General features: G+C 44.1%; 1 protein-coding gene across 1 annotated transcript in view; it reads right to left on the minus strand.

Annotated features, from left to right (window-relative positions):
- Window positions 1-7,163: 7,163 nt before the first annotated feature.
- cxcl12b (chemokine (C-X-C motif) ligand 12b (stromal cell-derived factor 1)) overlaps window positions 7,164-15,777 on the minus strand; it is a 15,899-nt gene continuing 7,285 nt past the window's right edge. Inside the window, exons 3-4 of the mRNA XM_063198630.1 lie at window positions 12,119-12,205; window positions 7,164-10,230 (exon numbers count right to left, since the gene is read on the minus strand). Coding sequence (XP_063054700.1) covers window positions 10,200-10,230; window positions 12,119-12,205 — 118 coding nt within the window. The 3' untranslated portion in view covers window positions 7,164-10,199. The remainder of the gene's footprint in view (window positions 10,231-12,118; window positions 12,206-15,777) is intronic.

Raw genomic sequence — 15,777 nt, forward strand, 5'->3', positions numbered from 1 at the left:
ACCAATACCCTGTAATAATGGTAAGTTGCTTTGAATAAATGTGTCTCTGTAATGTGATGTGATGTAATGTAAGCTATGGCAAAAGCTCTTGTGTGTATTCACAGTACGTGTGGTTGTGATACCTCCATCCTGTGGTGTGGAATATTTCAACCATCCACCCTCTCAAATGGCATTGTCATGACATTGTTGGCGCTCATTTTATTCATAGCTCATTTGGTCATCATCTCTGGCGAATAGGCAGGAAACGAAATACTTTTTGGAGGAGAGAGGAGAGATGTGGATGAGGATCAGACAGATACAACACGCACATCGCCTTTGAAAAACTCTTTTCCAAAATGCAATACATCTACTTGAAATAGATTTTTTTTTAAATGAATTCGTTTTCTTGTGTCCCTTGGGTAATATCACTAAAATCAGTGTTTAGATGATTAAATTTGGTACGGAAAAACCTGATCAAATCAACCCAGTTCTGATTGCCCCCATTTCTTAAAGTAAGCCTTTTAAAAATGTGAATGACAATTGTATTTAAATGGCCTTTAGTGCATTTTGGAAAATAACTTGTCATTGGGGTAAATCACAGTGGACCTGAGAGGAAAGAGGAAATAGCGGCTGTGTGGCGGGGAGGAAATGTCTCGACGCAGAGATGGAGGTGCTGTAGAGGAAAGTGAACGTGTTTGGGACTTTTCCGCTGGGCCAGCGATCCAGAGGATGCCTGCTTGCGTGGACCAACTCTGGACTGAACTGCCTAAACCAGGGATGTCAAACTCAGGCCCGGGGGCCAAATTTGGCCCGCGGAGCCATTTTATTCGGCTCGCGAGATCATTTCAAATGTTTATTACATTTGGTCCACATACACCATTAATGTATAGCGTAACATGGCTTGAACATGAAATTTGCTGTGTCACAGGATGTGCAGACACATTTTAACTAACAAATATGATGGGAAAGAGTGTATGCGAAATATAACTATGAGTATGAAGAGCATGCATGCACAATTTTAGTCCATTTTAAAAAAATAATTGTCGAGTTCGGCCCGCGACTTTGTTCCAGATTTTGCTTTCGGCCCTCAGTCAATTTGAGTTTGACACCCCTGGCCTAAGCAATCCTCATACTGTATGTCCAGAGCTTTGGATGGGACAGACAATCCACAGCAGCAACATGCCACCACGGTCACATACATGTTGTGTCTCATATTACGCACTTGTGTCATTGCACTGAAGGTAAGTACATAGTGCACAGAGTGCACTTGATAATGCATAGTGTGTCATTTACAGATATTTTTCAGCTTGAGTGCCCTACGCACTGAAACATAGTGCCCGAAGTGCACAAGTGCATGTTATGAGACAGGACAACAGATTCTCTTGAGCACACAGGGACTGGAGAGGAAGGTGCATGTGTTTTGGACTTTTCCGCTGGGCCAGCCCAGCGCTCCAAAGGATCTGCGCGTGTGTGGAATAGCTCACTGGATTAGACGGCCTAAACCTGAGTTGTCTAGAACAGTGTTTCCCAACCAGGGGTACGTGTACCACTAGGGGTACGCGAGCACACCTCAGGGGGTACTTGGAGCAATGGAATAATAACAAATACTGTACATGGAGTGTAACCACTTTGGAATAGCAGAATAGATATAGAGCAGGGATGGGCAACTGGAGGCCCGGGGGCCACATGCGGCCCGCCTCCTCACTCAATGCGGCCCATAGACATAACAATAGGGCTAACTTAGAGAATAATGACCATACATTTTTTCAAACGGCTATTGAATCAATCTATTGTAATTATACTGTTGGCCAATAGAGTATTGAGCATTGAGTATTCTATTCCTTCCAAATAATATGGGCGGTCATGGGGCCCTCCGATGGTGGCGATGAAAAAACGTCCTCATCATAAAAGTTGCCCTTTCCTGATATAGAGCATTCATGAGAGGGGTACTCTTATATGACAACATGACTTCGGGGGTACGCAGGACAAAAAAGGTTGGGAAACACTGGTCTAAAAGTTGGGATATGAAACAGAGAATCAGAAAATATTAGCAGCATATTATATTGATGTACAGTATATTAAAGTGCATAGCGTATCCAGCTGGACACCTCCATTTCCTCTGGGATCAATAAAGTTACTCTCTACTGCACACACACACTCTCAGACATATGCACATGCACACAAACACTCACTCACACGCACACACACGCACACACACACGCACACACACACACACACACACACACACACACACACACACACACACACACACATGCACGCACACACACACACACACACACACACACACACACACACACACACACACACACACACACACAAGCCTCATGTACCATACACACACACACCTCCTTAACCTCCGTTCCCTGCCTTAACCTCCTCGCGTCTCATCCCCGTCTGATCTTCCACCATCATCCTCCATATGGTTCCCATTACATGCATATGAATAGAATCTCCACACTTACTCAGCATCTAGTATCACAAGGACAGCGTACTGTAAGACAAGAGAGGCCGAGAGAGATGAGAGTGGGAAGGAGGAGAGGGAGAGGAAGGGGGGGGGGGGGGGGCCCCAATCATATGGGATTATCCTCCATTTCCACAGTTTAAATCACGCCGGCAACAGACCGTCGGGCCTGATTAGATTTATTTTCTCTGGCGACTGCAGATGAGGTGTCCCGCACAGCAGTGTACTACACTGCATCACATCAGACTCCTGCAGCAAGAGCATCGAGGCAAGGAGGATATTTCTGAGACAACTCCCATGTTCTATTGGACTGGGTGCATGGGGTTTGGAACATGGAAAGGCAGGCGAGGTAAGCAGTGTGATGCCAGGAAGTTCTGGATCTACACCTTCAATGTACTGCTAGCCTACTTCCATCTCCTCTATAAGGGCAATGTTGAATCGTTGCAGAGGTGGAACTACTGGTTTATTGTGAGGGGGTGGAGGCAGGGCAGGATTAAGATGGCCTGGGGCCCCTAGGCTACAGGTTGCTGTGGGGCCACCCGAAAGGAAAATTTCGAGACAAATTTACATAGATAGTGTCATAATTACAAGGTAGGAACTACGGATAACTTGTCTACTAACTGTACTCAACACAACAGATTCATTTTCCAGCATTGTATCTTGTCACAATTTTGCCATTTTTCACTTTTGGCCAATCAGGGGCCCCCTGGCAGGTGGGGGCCCCTAGGCTGCAGCCATATCTAGCCTGTGCATTAATCCGACCCTGTGTGGAGGGGGCCAAGACCTGTAGTGGGCCCTATGTGTAGCCATGTTTATCTCAACATCATGCTTGGCAAGACAATTCAGCAAGATAGATTTGCTTAAAGTGGGGCCCCCCCTTGTAGGCTTGGGGCCTGTGCGACTGGTCCTTCTGATGCCTCTGCTTATGGGTTTTGGAGCACGGGGTCAAGACAGATGAGGAGAGGATGGGGTTTGTGAGATGAATTTCACAGCATAACTATGCCCAGGCTGGACTGGGACCCAAAAAACAGCCTGCTCGTCCCATCTTGATTGTCTGGCAGCCTCTTGAGGGTAATATTGAAAGGGAATGGATCACACTCTTCTTCTTCTTCTTCTTTCTTGTTACTTCCTAACTACTTGATTACTTCAGAGACGCACCAACAAGACGGAAGAGCGCTGTGTTGGGAAGATAATATTGAAAGGGAAATATGGCAAGAGCATCAGCCCCTGAGGACTGTCGGCCCACCGGGAAATAGCCCTGTGTGCCAGATTACCAGTCCAGGCCTGACTACACCTACTACTCCCTCAGTCTATTACACCAATGAATGGGGTTTGGAGTAGGGGGGGAGTCAAGCAAGAAGAGAGTGATGTCCACAAAATGAATCCACACCGGCACTGTATTACTCCCAGCTCAATTATTCCTTGCGTGCTGGATGAATGGGGGGGGGGGGTTTGGAGAGCCAATAAATTCAAAGACGAATATGGTGATGAAGACCAGTGAGGATGAGCAATCAGGTGTTGCTAAGAAGGGTACTAAGTCAGATCTCTCTGCTCTCTGCTCTTTGTTTTCTGTGTTTTGCTCCAGGAGGCCTAGAGCGCTAGGGGTGCTGCCAAAGGGGGTACAAATGAGGATGATTCAAAGGCCCTGACACTGGGTTTGGGAACGGGTTATTGCTCTGTGATCTGTCATGTGGCCCCAGACATTAAATTACATTACATTACACTTAGCTCTGACGCTTTTATCCAAGAAGACTACAGTTATTTTGATGCAGGGTATTGATTACAGCAGTGGTTCCCAACCTTTTTCTTAAGGGACCCATGTTTTTACTATTGTAAGCTTTGGTGACCCAACCACGCGAGCGCCCGCACGAGACGGAGTCACAAGATGCCCTCTGTTTCCTGCGAAAACTAATTTTAGTTATTTTATTCCTCAATTCGTCTTTGATGAAATAGAATAATTAAATAAATAGAATAAATGTTCAATGTAGCACTTACAATTTGTTGCGTCTATGCATTTATTACTTAAATGCTTTGTGTTTTATTCAACATGGGCTATATATATTTAAAATGAAACCCCTTAAAATCAAGAGGGCTCCGCGACCCCCTGTGGATCTTTGGCGACCCATAAGGTGGGTCCCGACCCATAGGTTGGGAACCACTTGATTACAGTACCTGGAGCGATGTGGGGTTAGGTACCTTGCTCAAGGGTATACTTCAGCTATTGATAGAGATGTAAGGAGGACAGCTAATGGTGGGATTCGAACCTGCAACCATCTAATCGTATGTCCACCTCCCTAGCCACGGCTGTTAACAGCCAGTACCCCTTGTCTGGTGCCATCTGGGGATTAAACATTTTCAAACATTTGTCTGTTACGTTTTTTTTTTTTTTAAAGGGACACTGTGCAGGAAATGGTCAAAAAAGGTACTGCAACTACGCTGCTCATTGAAACTGCACTGCCTGTTGCCAAATTGTATCTTTACATGAAAGTTTATGTGTAATAAACAAATATTTTCTAGTATGGTCCAAGTACAGTCATTTTTGCAGCTAAAAATGGCTATTTTTGGAAATTCAAAATGGCGGACCATGGAGAAGATCCCCCTTTTCATGTATGAAAAGTGCAATTAGTTCCAGTCATAATGAATACTTAGAATTTGATGCTGGTGGTAAGTATTCATGAAAAAGGTAACATTAGTGAATGGGCAGCATGAATTCTGGAAATAAACAACAAAAAATCTCACACAGTGTCCCTTTAAAGCAGTACTATGGTTGATTCTCATACAAGGCTCCCCCAATGGGCCTTCAATGCCAGAGCAACATAACTTGGCAGCCCATGAATGTTTACTAGGCACGAGCCAACTATCAGGTCCAGTAGCTTTTCCCTACCACTGGGGCTACCAAGTCGAGAGAATACGTCATGTCAATAAGTACTAAGTATTTACAGTGTAATCTGTCGAGCCAATAAGAAACCTTGAAGTGATACTGTCCCATTTTTTGGAAATAAGCTCAATTTTACACCTCCCATTGCGTTAAATAATTGAGTTTTACCTTTCTCCTGTACTTTCAACCGTTCTCTGAGTATGGCAGTGCAAATTTTATCTCCATGCTAGCAGTTAACATTTTGAGTCCTATGACACCAGCTGGTGGCAAACTGGTCTCATAGGAGTCAATGTTAACTGCTAGCTTGGAGGTAAAATTTGCACTGCCGTACTCAGAGAAGTGTTGAAAGTACAGGAGAACGATAAAACTCAATTATTTAACTCAAGGGGAGGTGTAATATGAGCTTATTTCAAAAAATGGGACAGTATCACTTTAAGTAATGCACTGTCACTTGCCATTCTGGTAACAGCAGATTTATAATGAGGTGTCTTAATTGGTTAACATGAATAGTGACTGTTTAAATGAGCCTGGGCGCTGATTGGTTGATGCTGAGCCCTCACTGGGTTGTTGAGTTTGCTTCAGCATGCCTGCAGGCAGGGCAGCAGACACAGGGGGACAAAGGGGTACGTTATCCCGGGCTCAAGGAGATGTGGGCCCCAGAATCGAATCCCAATTACATTGTATGTATATTAAAGGGGGCCCCTTTCAGTTTGCTTTGTCCTGGGCCCAGCCAAAGCAGCCCTGCCTGCAGGAACAGAGCTTAAACCCTGCGATCCCCCAAATACTACTGGAGCCAACAACCTGACCGACGTGCTCCCCCATAACATTGGAGCCCAACACCCCGGTGCGGTGGTTCAAATCCCCCCGGTGTTGTGGATTTCCATTGACCCTGAACAAATGGGTGCGTATATAAAAAAAATAACTGCAGATATTAAACAGTTGGGGAGCTGGAAGGTGATGTTATTGTTTCTGTCTGAAGGTTAAAAGCTGTGGGGCTGCGAGAGATTTTTTTCTTTCGTAGATTGAAATGTCAGGATGGACAACGCAGATTGAATTTTACGGCTGAGCTAGTGTTGTTAATGCTAAGGAAACCACAGTTGCACTCTGTGTCAGCGCACAGTACACCACTTAAGGCTGCCCCTGGCCATGCAGCGTAGCAATGTCTCTGAAAATGAACCCTAAAATACTCGGAGGTCCACTCTTCAAATTGTGCCTCAGATACTTACTCTTCAGTCTTTGTGGTTTTTAGTTTTGACTAGACAAACCTTCTTCCCTGAAAATGTGCATGGACAACCTCTTGTTTTCCCTTACGAATGCACATGCACATGCGTTTCAACATCTGGAGCAAAACTGTGAAAATATGCATTGGTAACGCTTTCTTTTACGGCACAGAAATTACTGTGTACTTTCTGGGTAACGACAGGTTAACAGAGCGACGTTACATAGTATCTAAGGGTAAAAGGCGGGTAATTAGAGGGAAATTAAGTAAATACCATGTAATTGCCAAGAAAAGGAAATTGTATTTTCTGGGTAACAACATGGTAACAGAGAGAAGTTAGATGGTATCTAACAGGTGAATTCTCCCTGTTACCCTGTTGTTACCCAGAAAATTGTAGTTTCATAGTAATTCTTGAGATATGTATATTACATAATATTTACTTTGCAATTACCACCATGTAACTTTTCTCTGTAACCATGTTATTACACAGATTAATTACTGTGCCGTACAAGAAAATTTTACCCATCATTTATTCATTGATTCATCCCTTCATCTATCCATTCATTCGTTCAAAATAAAGAAGCAAAGACTTTAAATTTTTTATATATGTCGAATTATGAGTTTATTGAAAAAAAGGGAGTGATTTCAAAATATATACGAGATTGCATTCAGGTAACATGTGAAAAAGTAATACCAAAGAAAAGGCTGGAAAGGATAATAAAGACAAATACATACAACACAGTACACAGTAAGCTGCCTCATAAGAGAAGAACAACATTCTTCACATTGGTTGGGGAGAAGAATAGCACCCACATGGATACATTAGACAACAATGACTCTTTTTTTTTTCATCTAAGTCCAAAACAATGTTCTGCTTTTACTCTACGTTCTAGAAAATTAGTGGAATGTTCTGTGTGCATGCAGGGATCGACTTAAGAAACCTTTTCCTAACATATAGTCTCCACACATTCTTCCAATCATTCACAGACAAATGCTAGTAATTCATTCGTAATGTACTTTCCTGAAACTGGTGTTACAATACAGACAGAGAAAAAGAAGGAGAGAGAGAAAAAAAACAAAAAGGCACTTAAAATGGTGTTTCCATATATGCATGTTTAACTGCTAACTCGATCGGTCACACATCCGAAGAACCTCAGATTTTCCTGGACGGATAACAACAAAAAATGCGACAAGTCTAATTCATGCCCCAGGTTTTGAGATTTAAAAAAAAAACTGCTGTTCAAAAATGTTGACTTCACATTTCACTGTTTAACCACTTTCTCCTCAACCCTCACCCAAATTTCCCCTTCTTTATAGGGGAGCATGTATGTATATAGCGAGAGGGCTAACACCTTTGGTGCTCTGGACTGGCTGTCTCCACAAGGCTACGGTGTTTAAATGGGACGTCAGGATATTTTTGTTTTGTTTTTCTTTTTTTTAACGATGAAGGATAACACAAACGTCTGCACACGGCATGCGTACAGCAACTGAGAAGTACAATAGAAATACACATTAGTCAAGTGCTTATTGGAGCGCTGTGATTAAAAGCAGATGTGAGGACATATGTCTTAAACAATATTGTTCCCTGATTTTTTGCTCGGAGGTATTGTATCCACACATCATATTTTAACTTGGCAACCAGGCACAGTGGAAGAAGGGGGGGGTAGTGTGTGTGTGTGTGTGTGTGTGTGTGTGTGTGTGTGTGTGTGTGTGTGTGTGTGTGTGTGTGTGTGTGTGTGTGTGTGTGTGTGTGTGTGTGTGTGTGTGTGTGTGTGTGATGTTTTTTTTTTACTCAAGCTGAGTTTTTGTGAAAACGACCAAGGCTTATCGCCTTATGCAGCCATTGTAACTGACATGGAGCTGTTTGCTCAAAAATTCATTCAGCATGTTGCGTGGCCTGCTTTGTGTTTTTAGGTCCTTTGCCTCCTTCCCTCTCTGTCTAAAAGAGAGTTTACCTCAGCGAGAGAAGCCAATCAGAGAAACAGAGCATGACAAGTGTTTTGTGTATTTTTACATATTTCACGTGGAGGGAGGTTTGTGTTTGAAAAAAGACAGAAAATGGCTATTTTCCGATTCGGCTAACCTGAATGCTTGGTATATACAATTTTGAATGTTTAAGACTGTGTACTATATTTCGCCCAGAGTAACTTGTGAATGAATAGCTTAGTGTAGTTTTCTAATATTTTTTTTACATGGAAACTTTTAAAATACCTTCATAATGTGTTGCCATTTTTTATCAGTTCCCATTTGGATATATATACACAGACAACAAAACTGAACAAAAAGAAAATACAAAAATAATTACATTGTTGACTCCTCTGGGACTTACGTAAGCGGCTCAAGACGAAGACTGGACACCCAATATTTCATAATAAAAATCCCAACAACAAGAAATCATGTCGTTGAGCACAAAAAAAACTAAAGAATGGACACAGGTTATGTGGCAGTGCATTGACTCAAGTGTAAGCTTTGATCGGACATGGCCCGTCTCCGAAAGCCTATACGTACGCATACATTACATTCTCCGCCTGTGAGAAGCCTCGTCGACGAGCCATTGCCACAACGCCTTAAACTATCGTCCTATCAACTGTCAGTTCTCTTCTCTCCCTTATCACAATCACAGTTTGCCAGTCGGTGGGCCTTGTTTGAACGCATGTCGTGTGTAACCTTATCTCGTAAGAATAATCGGTGCGGTGAAACGCGGAATAGCGATAACTAACCGTGACAAATTACTCCTCAGTCATTGGGGGGCGGGAAAAGTAGGGAAGAGCCTCCAAGTACTCTAAGTGCGCATACACGCTTACATTTGGCGCCGGTTGCTATAACTTACTTGCACTTTAAGGGCAAGCATTCAGCTCAACTTCTAATGTCTGTTTCCAATCAGCAACGACAGGCCTTTTAGCTGTGTGGACTGATGCCATGACTTCTTACATCAGTGAGAAATCATACAAAATGGCGTCTGTGTTCATCATGGTAATACGTACATGGACTTGCGGCGATTCTGACGAATGTCAAGTCTACGTAGGGCCCCCAGGACCCAGATTCTGCGCCACACACGCGCAACCTGGGACCCCCACCTCATGCCAAACCATCTCCTTCTCACCATCAATCTTGAGCAGCTTAAGTAATTTCGGAAGGTAGAAACTTTCTCCCGTGACACTCAACACGAGTCAACAATGACTTCTTATTAAAAATTAACTGTGATTTTACAATAAAACTGTAACACATACTTGTCTTCTTGGCTCGCACGCACACATGCACATTGATATTCACATTCACACACTGAGTGACTCACTCACTCACCCACACGATCACTGACTCACTCGCTCTCTCTCTCTCTCTCACACACACACACACACACACACACACATGCATACACAGACGGATAGCTCTCTTCAAACATTCAAACGCCCACATTCATTCATTCAGATACATCAGGTTTACACAATAATTGTGTGATTACTCTTCATCGCTAAACATACACGAAGAGAGAGACAGACAGGTGTGACTTGCTTGTAGAGTGAATCTTGGAGAGAAGTGAAGTGCTGTTTGTGCAAGCGGTCCAGAGAGAAGGAGAGGAGTGCGTGAGTTCCTTTTTTATATTATTTTGGGAAGGTCCCCAGTTGCAATTGCAGACACTTTTAATTTGAGCGTTTCCTTGCCTTCTTTATCCTGAAAAAGAACAGATAGCAAGAACATGATTAGGGATTGCCCAACACCTCTGCAATGTACAACACCAAAACTGTTAAAACTGAGCAGTTCAGAATTCATTCAGAAATCAGAAAAGGAACAATACTTTTAAACAATTCTTAGCGAAAAGCAAACAGCATGTCAATGTGAATGTTATGAATACCACGTTTCATGACATAGTTAGCTTCATGACATGACTAAACTTTATTTTCTTGCAGTCGCAAAAATGTTTTAGCCTCTTTAGAAAATGTCCATTGTTCAGGCCTAGCTCCTTGTTATGGCTAAGTAGCACCACGTGGGTGGCGAATTGTCATGAACGTGCCATGTTTATTTCCAGATACTTAGTCTGCCGTGTAGGCTATGCAAGTTTTCACCAAGACTTGGTGCGACCACGCTGCAGACGTTAGACGCTAGACGTTATAGAGATAATGATGAACAGACCCGACATGAATTTTAACAAGCGATGTTTATACTTTAATGGCTCCCTCTCATTTAAGCTGCTTACCGAGGCACTCAAAGCGACGTGTTTATGACTTACAGTGTGCACTCCAGTAAAAGAAGCACCCCCATGCCTGCTGTTTTACCACTTAGTCTTTACCTACTTTACGACGAGTAAATAATTATCTTAAAACTCGGCTTCTAACTGGAATTACATTCCTCAGACTAAATTTTGCCGAAATGACCTCGTCTCAACCCAATTTCAAAAGTGTTTCTGTTTCGTCTGAGTTAGGAAAGACGCAGGAGAAATGGTTTCAGTCTTATTGATTCATTTCATTCCAGAAATTAAGTCATCTATCCAAAATGTAATCTGAATCTCCCCACTGGAAACAATGGAAAATCCCCGCCTGATCCGCCATGCAATTGACCTAAACCCACAGTGGTGGGTTGGTAATCTGGCATACAGGGCATTTCCCAGTGGGTCGGCTGTCCTCAGGGGCCAATGCTCTTGTGTTTTTCAATTATAATTATTTATTTTCTCAGACACCCGCCCACAATTTAGAGGTGTCACATGAAAATGCCCAGGTCTTATTGTGGGCCCCAGTCCAGACCTAAACCCAAGGCGATTAGTTCATTCAGCTTTGTGTGATTAACTGTTCTTGAGCTAAGTAGTTCGACTGACTGCGAAACACGATTTGAAGCCATATTTTTTCTCCTTGCCACTGCAGCAACTGTGCAACAGCTGCTAATGGGAAAAAGGAACTTCTGCACTTCTACTGCGCTGAAGTCCCGGCCACATAAACCAATTATGAGATATGCTCCACAGAGCACTATGAGACCAAAACCGATCTGAAATAAAACTACAGCACTGATCTGAAATAAAACTACCTCTCTGTCCCAACGGAATAATGCTAATCAAGAACTGTGCTCCACAGAGGACAACTGCTGCGCAATGGCCATTGCTAAAGAAAACAACACTACAACACATGATACCATCTAGTATGACATTCTTGGAGACTCACACAGTACAGTACAATGCATACTTCATCAAGGGATAAACGGATATTGATTTGACTTGCTTCCAAGCTTACTTATGAGTGCATATTTTTCTCTGGGGGGAATGGAGGGGGATGCTTTTATTTTTTGCTTAGTGAAAAGAGAAACAAGGAACTTCAAATACCAATGCAAATGTGCAAAGCACGGCCTGTTTTAATGTGTTAAAAATAACAATGTCCTGTCTTGCAAGTGATGTCAGGCTATGTATATCTCAGAGATTTGTCAAACCACAAACTGGCATTCTTTTGACAAGGGATTGAGAAGGCCCCTTTGACTTTATTCACACGAAAACAGGGTTGTATTTCATTCCTTGTTTCTCTGTTACCTGCGTCTTTTTCTTACTTGTCCAAATGGGGAAGGATTTTTTTCCTCTTACTTGTTAATGGCATTCCTGAGATACTGTTGCAGCCATTTGGTCTTTGGGTTGATGCAGACCTCCCGGTCGCTGTTCTTCAGCTTGGCACTGTGGAGAAGGGGGAAAGAAATGGAGAATGCAATGAGTGTGTGAGGCAAAGAGAGAGAGAAGAGAGAGACAGGCATGTGAGGAAAGAGAGAGGGAGAGAGAGAGAGAGAGAGAGAGAGAGAGAGAGAGAGAGAGCATTTTTGCACATAGAAACAGAGAAAGAGTGAGAACTAGAGAGAAAGAGAGAGAGAGAGAGAGAGAGAGAGAGAGAGAGAGAGAGAGAGAGAGCGCAAAAGAAAGAAAAAGATATTGAACATTCATTTCATTCTTGAAAGAGGAATGAGAAAGCAAAAACATTTTGCCAAGCACTGCCACATGCTCTTATCAGATCTTTCCATTGTTCATTCCATGTTGCATATCACCCGGCTGTCTTCACTATATCAAATTCCATAGCATTTCCAAAGCTATTTTAATTTGATTTATACAAAGCAAAAATAGTTTGAAGGGAAATCTAGATAATGCATTGTATACAGTTTGTATATAGTATATCCAATTGCATGCCTCTTATAGACGTTTGTAAATAAACAAAAATGTAATAGAATGACAGGCATGATAAACAGACAGATATAGAATTCTACTACATGAATGTAATAGAAAATTATTTTTTTGGTTTCCTAATTTAGTTGTCGTATCAGATCAGACTTCTATATACGTTGTTAAATGCATTGTGGGATCTTAGCTCGTATTTTGTTTGCTTGTCGCAACAATGAGAGCAAAGATGTATTTCCCTGAATGCAGTCTTCAGCCGCGTCACCCCAAATCAGTTCATCATCACTCTCTACAGGTACATAGGATTGACCTTGAGAGCAAGACCAGCAGACACACACACATGCACACGCACGCACGCACGCACGCACGCACGCACGCACGCACGCACGCACGCACGCACGCACGCACGCACGCACGCACGCACACACACACACACTGGTTATGCCACTGGTTATGCCCACCGTCCATGCACACACACGCGCTCGCACACAAATGCACACACACACACACACACACACACACACACACACACACACACACACACACACACACACACACACACACACACACACGTCTTGACTTCTTGACTCCAAAACCCACAAATCCTTCCTAAAGCCCCTTTGGATTTTTGAGCATCAGGAGACAGACACACGGTAGGTGCAGGGGCCACCCCCGGAGTGTCAAATGAAACACATCCATTTCTCTCCTCACCATGGAGGGCCAAATGACATGACACCCCCTCCACACACAAACCCCTATCTCACCTCCCTCCACCCCACTCCTCCTTTCTTCTTCTTCTTCTGTCTCTCTCTTTCCCTCTTTCTCTCTATTACTCTCTATCTCTCTCGATGGCATGAAATACAACCATTTTTCCTCACCGGACCAACATGACACGCTACCACCCACCGGCCCTCTACCCCCTGTCTTTCTTTCTTTCTTTCTTTCTTTCTTTCTTTCTTTCTTTCTTTCTTTCTTTCTTTCTTTCTTTCTTTCTTTCTTTCTTTCTTTCTTTCTTTCTTTCTTTCTTTCTTTCTTCCAATCTTTCTTTCTTTCTTTCTTTTAATTCTTTCCCTCCATGTCCCTCTCTCTTTCTGCCTCTTATATTGAATGGAAAGATCAACAGACATACATGTAAAGTACACTTTTTTATCTATCGGTAACAATGGTTCACAATAAAGGAGTCTTTTTAAACCTCTCCCTCTTTCTCTACTCTTTCTTTCTTTCTTTCTTTCTTTCTTTCTTTCTTTCTTTCTTTCTTTCTTTCTTTCTTTCTTTCTTTCTGTCTTTCTTTCTTTCTCTCCCTCTTTGCCTCTCTCTCTTTCTCCTGACTCCTCCCGGAGCCTCTTGGGATGGATGGATGACCAAATGGTGCCGTGAGATGAAAGGAGGGAGGGAGGGAGGCAGGGAGGGCAGGAGGGAGGGAGGCCAGGAGGGAGGCAATCAGACATCATCCCTCCTTATCCAGACAAATCAGCCCCCAAATCTCTAAGTCAAATATCACATCGTAAGCGGATCTTTTGTTTGCCGACCGTGTGTGGGGGTTTATATGTGGGGTGGGGTGGTGTGTGTGTGTGTGGTGGGGGGGGGGTGTCTTGGGTGGTTTATTTTCTTTGTATCAAGGATGGTGGTGGGGGAGCTTGGATGGACGGATGGATAGATGGATAGATGGATGTGCTTTTTGTTGTTGCAGCTTATTTGGACAACTAATCTGATTGGGGATTTGGGGAAGAGAAGAGGAGAGGAGAGGAGAGGGATTTTTTTTTTACCTTTTTTCTTCCACCTCCATGGCTAAGTTAATGTTTTGTTTTGATGTGTTTACAACAACCCCACCCTCCCTACCTCTCTCTCTCTCTCTCTCTCTCTCTCTCTCTCTCTCTCTCTCTCTCTCTCTCTCTCTCTCTCTCTCTCTCTCTCTCTCTCACACACACACACACACACACACACACACACACCTCATTCCCTTGCCTGCTCCATAACCACCCCCGCCGCCGTCACGTTCACTCAAAACACCCTCATCACCTTTCAACACTACCTCATGCTATGCTACACCCCCCCCCCCCCCCCCCCCCCCACACACACACACACCCGCCACCACCTCTCTGCCTGCACCCAGCCCCCATCCCCTTCTCTTCTCAAGTTTTTTTTTAAATCTGTCTGGCCCAAGACACCAGTTTGTAATTGCCTTGGCCAGTGGAGTTGGCTGGCCTGGTGGTGGTGGTGGTGCTGGTCAGTGTTGCCAGATTGGGAGTTTACCCGCCAAATTGGGCTACTTGGAATGGCTGTCTGCGGTGGTGAAAAATGGTCAAAACCGGGCATTTTAGATTTCTGTAGATTTATGGCCATAGAAATCAATGCAGTTTGGTTCAAATTGGGCGGAATTTAGTTCCTCCAGTTAGTTTTTGAGCATTGTTTGGGCTGGAAATAAGACACATCTGGCAACCCTGGTGGTGGTGGTAGTGAGGTCTCTTTCTGGGGTCTCGCTGGGTGGCAGCCTGCCAGCAGGTAGTAATTACCTCACGGCTAAATGCCAACGGCAAACGGAGGGAAGAGGAGAGGAGAGGAGAAGAGAGGAGGGAGGGGGGGGAAGGAGAGGAGAGGAGAGGAGGGGAGAGGAGAGGACAGGACAGGACAGGAGAGGAGAGGAGGGAGGAGAGGAGAGGAGAGGAGAGGACAGGAGAAGAGAGGAGAGGAGAGGAGGGAAGGAAGGAAGGAGGGAAGGAGAGCTGCAGAGCACCTCTCGACAGGAAAAGGGGGTCAGTTTGTTTTGGTGGATGGATGGAGGTGACGGAGGGAGAGCCGCAGGGGGTCGGGTTGGTGAGAGGTGGCAGTGAGTGGGTGGTTGCGGGGTGGGTGGGGGTAGGTGTGAATGGGAGAACTGGGAGGTTTGGTGTTGGGGGATGGAGTGGGGTGGGGTGGGGTGGGGTGGGGTGGTGATATAAAAACAGGGTGGTGGTGATGGTATTGGCTGGGGTGGCTGGGGGTGTGAATGAGACCTTTGGGAGGATTTGAGGGACCTCTGGGAGGGTAGTAGGAGGTAGGAGGTGGAGGTGGTGTGTGCAGGGCAGGGTGATGGTGAAGAGAGG

Source organism: Engraulis encrasicolus, chromosome 1, assembly GCF_034702125.1.
Source record: "Engraulis encrasicolus isolate BLACKSEA-1 chromosome 1, IST_EnEncr_1.0, whole genome shotgun sequence".
NCBI lineage: Eukaryota > Metazoa > Chordata > Actinopteri > Clupeiformes > Engraulidae > Engraulis > Engraulis encrasicolus.